Source organism: Rhagoletis pomonella, unplaced genomic scaffold, assembly GCF_013731165.1.
Source record: "Rhagoletis pomonella isolate Grant_MI unplaced genomic scaffold, Rhpom_1.0 Rhpom_scaffold_00004, whole genome shotgun sequence".
Classification (NCBI taxonomy): Eukaryota; Metazoa; Arthropoda; class Insecta; order Diptera; family Tephritidae; genus Rhagoletis; species Rhagoletis pomonella.
Window position 1 is genome coordinate 75,285,457 of NW_023458558.1, and position 7,089 is coordinate 75,292,545.

Consider the following 7,089-nt stretch of genomic DNA (forward strand, 5'->3'; position numbering starts at 1 on the left):
GTAAATGAAAATTTCAATGCATTAATTCGGAAGAAATAATGCTAATGGTTTTTTTTTTTTAACATTAAAATGTTTAAATGAATGCTATTGCAATAATTTATTGCATTAAAATTATAACAAGCATTAAAAACCCATTAACTAATATTATTTTGAAGTAAAAAATCTTTGCTGACGTTGAGGGTAGAATTGTAAGGTCAAAAAAGATAGTGGTGGGCGTTAAGGCTAGTTTCCACTATGTCAAGTTCAATGGCATTTGTCGTTAAATAGGTAAAATCACATTCTCAAATGGAACTAAAAAACGGTTTATTGATTGTTTTAGATCAGAGTATGTCCTCAGTCGTGTACATGCGCTGCTAAACTATGCATCAACTAATCGGTATGCATCAACAATCAACATAAAAATCTACAAAAGCACTCTGCGTTGCATGCACATTGGCTTTCATTTTCATAAAACATCTAACAATTTTCAGAAGATTTTTTCTACAAATACACATAATGTAATGAAGCTGAAAAAAACTATTAGTAATTATTCCAAGTAGAGCTCTCGATTTTGTTCGCACATTTTCAAGCAGCCCGGGTATATGAGCAGCGAGTACTCGCACACTTGTTCAATACTCATTACTCGAAAATTTTCGAGCATGAGCTCGAGTAATTCGAGTTTTTTCGAGTAATTTGAGCAATGTTTTTTTTATTATATTAACATTTTTGGTAGCAACTTTTTAAATTTTTCAAATTATTGATATACATATAATGCAAAGATTGTTACATTGGTATTTAATAATATAATTTATTTAACATGAATTAGAAAGCATCTGCTGACAAATACAATTTACAAATTTTCTTTTGTTTATAAAATTGTTCAAAAACTCGAAAATTTTGAACAAACATTTGAGCAGTTGAGCAATGAACGAGTTTCGAGCGAGTATCGAGCTACTCGCATTGCTCGATACCCGGGTATCTAGAGCTCTAATTCCAAGTCCTTCCAAAAGAGGTTATTTATATTTTACTAGTAAAAAAATTTAATGGTTTTTAATAATGCAAACTAGCAAAAGTATTAAACATTTTAGTGCATTAAAATTTTTTCATTAGCATTAGCTTGGATAAATTAATGAAAAAAAAATTGATTAGCATTACATTTTTCAGAATTAATTCATTGAAATATTCATTTGCATTAAATTTCATAAATTAATGCATTAATTTTTTACATTAACATTATTGCTTTAAATACCATTAATGCATTAAAAAATTAATGCATTTTTCACAACTCTGGTTGAAACGACGATATTTCATATCTGCGCCGGGTATATGAAGTTCGGTTTCGCTCGAACTTATACTTCTTTACTTGTTCTTCTTAACAAAAATATAATTCCAAACGAGCGCATTTCTATGTTCTAACTACAAATGCACTATGATTTCACTATTTTCAAACTAGGGATGACTACGACTCGATTAATTTTCGTTACTTTCCACTGACTACTTTTACATGACAATTGTCGCAAAAAAAGTTAGTTCGATTTCACCTAAATACAAACTGGTCATTAATAAATTGACTTGTAGTGAGTTAATTAATATACTGTTTTTGGTACTTTTGGTTTTTATACTTATTTTAGATTAACTATTAGCCACTTGGTAACTATTTAGTAAGCATGCATAAAGACCGCAAAAGATGGGCTATTAACATAGTACATACATACACATGTACATATGTGATTGTTTATTTTTTTCTTTTTGAACACAAGCTCTTTTGTTGAAAGTAAAAATTGTGAAACAAATTTTACACACACATATTTATTCGGTAGAACCCAGCATTTAGCCAAAAGTTGGCTATTTTAGTAGTCGACTACGAAATTCCGGACAGGGTACTTACTTACATACACATGTTAATATGTGTGTGCATAAATTTTTGTTTTTATTAAAACACAATAGTCGCGTTTCAGGTGCTTCGCGACTTGCAGGTTTTTACAGGAATCTGTTACCGGTCGCCACCTTCCATAGGGTTTTTAAATGGCGAAAACTGCTTTTCCTGAAGTACCTGGAACAGGTCTAATACAAGCTCCAACCTTTTATGTAAATGCGGTGTAAATTTAGGTAAAATTGCTTAAACTTCTCCTGCCTGTTGAAATGTTAAATTTTTCTTCGTTTTGCAAATTTTTTGATTCGAATATTGAAAAAGGATAATTTTTCTCAAAAATTCATTTCTGACTATGAGTTACCATTTCATTAATTTTTAAATTTCATTTTGGATCCCCAGGAAATGTTGCTCTCCGCCAACGTTGCGGCGAATATCACTTGACGGCATCGTTCCGTCTGTCGAAATCCGCTGAGAAAGTTGATTCTGTTTATCTTTAACACCACATTAAATGAACTTGCCTTGTACGTATGTATAGCGGTGTTCAAATTTAAGGATGGTAAGAAAACGGTGAAACAGAAACGGGTGACTCGAGAACAATGAATTTTTAAACCTATTCACATTCGTAAATTATAAAAAATTTTAATTTTTTTACCTAGAAGGTAAACTTCAAAGGTTACCTGTCCCTAGGTAGCGAGGCCCATGTATGCATTTACATTTGATTGGTGAGGCGGGATTTCTGTTATGCAACGATCTGTATAGCAGTGAACAGAGTACCTACTAACTGTTATGTTTACGAAAATTAAAATTTTTAAATTTGTTTCAAACGTATTTTTTTTATAGAATTCTCAGGTACTGTATTAAAAAAGTGGAATTTGGCAATATCTTGATTTATCCAGAGTGTATTAAAAAAGTGAAATAAATATCTGACGTACCCTTATTTGAAAATTAAAATGTTAACAATTCATACATTTTTTAAATTAACCTCATTTAGCTGTCTAACAATATATCTCTCATTCTTTGCAACTGCATTGCATACATACAAAGTAGAATGTTCCATAACGTCGAACTACAAAATGTTGATCCGAAAAGCTATGGAAATGCATCAAACAACAAGTTGATACTTCGTTTGTTTTTAATTGCGTTTGGTGTCATGAAAATGGAAAATTACGTAAGTTTATTCATTGTTATATTGAATATTCAAAATATGCAATGTATGTGGTTCCAATCAGTGCACGGACTTCGAAAAAAATAATATTGGTAGATTTTGCATACAAAAATTGGTAGAAGTTGGTAGATTTTTTTAAAAGAAACATTATTATATAGTTTTTACTCATTTAGGATAAATGAAAGCTAATTTAGGTAAGATGGTGTTACCGAAGCAGCTGAATTTTCGCCTTGGGGATTTTTAATGTCAAAATGATGCATTTGTAATTCTTATTGTCATTATGGGTAAAATTTGTTAGTGGAATTTTTGTTTTTGAACTTTTGCTATCACCTTATTATATGAATTCGTCTTGGAATAAATTGCATTTCTTTATAAAACAATAAAACATTCAACAAAAAAGGTATAAATATGTAGTACATAAAAGTGGGACCAAATCATGGCATCCGTGATCGAATGAAACACGATTCGAATCGAATGAAACAAAATGACAGCTGTTTTCTCTCAAATACATATTGAACTTAAAAAGCGAATTCGCTACCAAAAGCTGTAAAGAAAATTCCGATTCGAATTTGATTCGATCCCGGATGCCTTGATTCTGGCCCTGTTTTACAATAAAGCAAACAATTACTCTGCCCTTCAAAATTTTTTGATTAAAATTAGTTTTGAAATGATTTAAGTTTGCACACCATTCCTTTGGAAAAATATTTCATAAACAGTTGGATATGGTCAAAATTAACTCCTCATGTTTATTTTAGGTATGTTCCATGATAAAATATGTATACACTGTGTTCATCTAAATATCTTTGCTTTCTTTATAGAAAATATTGGTAGATTTTTAGCCTTTGTTGGTAGAAATGGTAGAAAATAAAAAACAGCTAAAAAGTTGGTAGATCTACCAATAAAGTGGTAAAGTCCGTGCACTGGTTGCAATGTTTCGCAACTCTGCATATACGAACATTTAAAATACCGCAGTAGAACGGTATCCAAGCATTGTATTGGTACGTTTTGGAAGTTAGTCATTAGCATTTGATTGTATGGTCATTAACTTTATATTTGCTCATATCAAGCGATATTCCGCCAAATATTTGCACTGAGTATCTAACGGCTTTTCATATGAACTTTGAATTAGCCACCCGCAGCACCGATTAAAATGCCGCCGTCATTGAGACGATGGCGATTATAGCGATGTGATAATGATACAGTTTATTAGATCTTTCCTCTCAGAAAGAATGCTGCATATTTTGTGCTAGTGGCATGACGCGGCGTTCGGCGTGTTAAGTAGAAGACTGCGTTGGGCGATCATCGATTCAGCTTGGCATTTGCATACATGATTTCATAATTTAAAGAAAACACAACAGGTATAAAACGTGCAGATGCGATGACCCTATTAAAAATTACGAAATACATATACGCATTCTTTAAATTGGCTAATATGTTTTAATGATACGAGTATTTCTGCCTTTTTGTTTCCACTCATCTACAAGGTTTTTCTCTATTCAATATGTATAGGTGTTTGCGCTCATTGATAGCAGAAGTGGCGTTAAGGTACTCAATTGATGCTTCAAAGAAGCACGAAATGATAGCGGCCCACTATATAATACAAGCGCTTAAATTTAACAGATTCAGAAATCAATTATATTCTAAAGCAAAACTACTTCTAAAACCTTAGCAAGATGCGTGCGTTCTTTGTAAGCAGTTAAAGTGTTAATTTTAAATAAAATTTCATCGCGAGGATTTGTGCCTGATTTATTGTCTTAATTTTTTTGTTTGCAGGTATTGTGTTTGGCTGCTGTTTCCTATGCCGATAAACTAGGTTATAACTACCGACCAGTTGGGCATTCTGTCTCTGGACTCTCCTTCACACCCGGCAGTTCTGACGGCATTGGAAGTCTTGGAGGACTCGGAAGTCTCGGCGGTGATAGTGGACTAGGCAGTAGTGGAAGTGGAGGTCCTAGTGGTTTAGGCAGCAGTGGAAGCCTAGGTGGCCTTAGTGGTCTTGGTGGCTTGGAAGGTGGTCATGGAGGTTCAGGGGACTTAGGCGGAATTGGTGCTCCAGGTGGTTCTGGAAACGTGGGACCATCGTACTCAGCACCTGCCGAATTCAACAAAGAATACTTCACATATACTGCTCCCGAACAGGAATTTGATGATGCAGATGGAGCCCAACAGGTTGCCCACTCTTTAAAGAAGAATCTGCGTGTGGTTTTCATTAAAGGACCTGAAAACCAAGGTCTTGAAAATGCTGCCCTGCAATTGGCCAAGCACGCTGGCGAGGACCAAACCGCTATCTATGTTTTGCAAAAACAGAGCGACATTTCAGATTTGGCTAACAAACTCAATGCGATCCAAAGTCAGAGCAGCCACAGGCCCGAGGTGCACTTCGTCAAATACCGCACTCCTGAAGATGCCGCCAACGCTCAGCAAGCTATCCAATCACAATACGATCAATTGGGTGGAAATTCCCAAGCGCACGATGGAGGTGTCGCCCCTGTGCACAACTTTGCTTCCCAAGCTCCAGTTCGGGCTCCCGAAGTGCACGCTCCCCGCAATGCTTACTTGCCATCTTCCATCATCCGTATTTAGGTTTAGAAACAGTTGTTGATTTATTTGCGAGTTTACTAATTTGATATATAGGACGACTGATTTGTTAAGTTTGACCAATTATTTTTGTTAATGTTGTTAATAAAATACCAAGGTACAAGATAAAAGAACCTAACTGTTTTAGTCATTCCATATGAAATCGTCTGGAAACAAAAAAAATCGTCGCCGCCCATTTTCGATTTTGTTGTACTTTTGAGGGACTCTCCTTTAGGGTCCCAAAGATCAGAATTTTTCACAATTTGTATGCTTTAACAAATTTAGCTCCAAGGACGAATAAGTGTTGAAAATGTCCTTTTAAAACTTTATCCCTGAATATCCTTGAAATTTCAAATATTTATTTTTGAAAGAAACAGGGAGGACTAACATGTAAACACAGATAGATACAAAAATTTTACACTTCGCTTTATAAGATTTTGATGAAGATATTGGAATCATTACACTGTACAGCACTCGGCTGGGTATTGGACCAAACCAATTTTTTTTAAGAAATTGAGTCATAGGTAAAAAAGTAACTTCCCCGTTTTTCGAGGTTAGCATCCGAAATCGAGATATTGACCTTCGAAGTTCGAAATAGCACCTTTGGTAAAAAATTATTTTTTATTATTATATGTAAATAACTAAAAAACTAAAAACTTTAACGTAGACCACCTTTTGCTCTCATCTAAACGGTATATAACTTTTTTTGTGCAAACTTGTATTACAGGTGCTGTAAGGGGTAAAAGGTCTTCGAAAATTTCAAAACATTATATTTCAAAATATTTTGAACTGATTTTTAATAGCTTGGTATCGTTGTAAACGTAACCCGCTTTCTTCTGATATGCAAATGTGTATACTTCATGTGTATGTAAAAATTTGAGGAAAAACATTTAAAAGCAAAAAAAACATTTTGTTATAAAAAAAATATTTTAAACAAAAAAAGTAACTACTAGCCGATTTTTAAAAAATTTATATCGTTGTAAACGCAATCAAACTTTCTTTCTTTTGATATGCGTATTTGTACACTTCGTATATAAAAATTTTAGTAAAAACAATTAAAAAATAAAACATTTTTGTATAGAAAAAAAAAATTTAACAAAAAAATTACTTTCCGGCTTTTAAAAATTTGGTATCGTTGTAGATCGATTAAACCCCCTTTCTTCTGGTATACATATTTTTATACTTCGGATATAAAAATTTGAGAAAAACACTTAAAAGCAAAAAATACTTTTTTTTAATATTTTAAACAAAAAAATTACAAACCGATTTTTAAAAACTGGTATCGTTGTAAAGGATACCAGAAAACTTATACTTCATTAAACCCAAAAATTTCTATTTATATACACAAAACAATAAAAAACTCCCTCTATATAACCTCCTGCCCCCTAGGTGAAAGGCTGACCACCACCTTGTATACAAAACAATTGAAGTATTTGAACCGCACATCATACTGTCAGTTTGTTCTTTTAGAGCGCGTACATGGTTCCATAAGAAT

At 33.2% G+C, this 7,089-nt stretch overlaps 1 protein-coding gene across 1 annotated transcript in view; it reads left to right on the forward strand.

Annotated features, from left to right (window-relative positions):
- LOC118738327 (embryogenic cell protein 40-like) overlaps positions 1–5,703 on the forward strand; it is a 64,861-nt gene extending 59,158 nt beyond the window's left edge. The window contains exon 3 of the mRNA XM_036469252.1: positions 4,791–5,703. Coding sequence (XP_036325145.1) covers positions 4,791–5,600 — 810 coding nt within the window. The 3' untranslated portion in view covers positions 5,601–5,703. The remainder of the gene's footprint in view (positions 1–4,790) is intronic.
- The last annotated feature ends 1,386 nt before the right edge of the window (positions 5,704–7,089 follow it).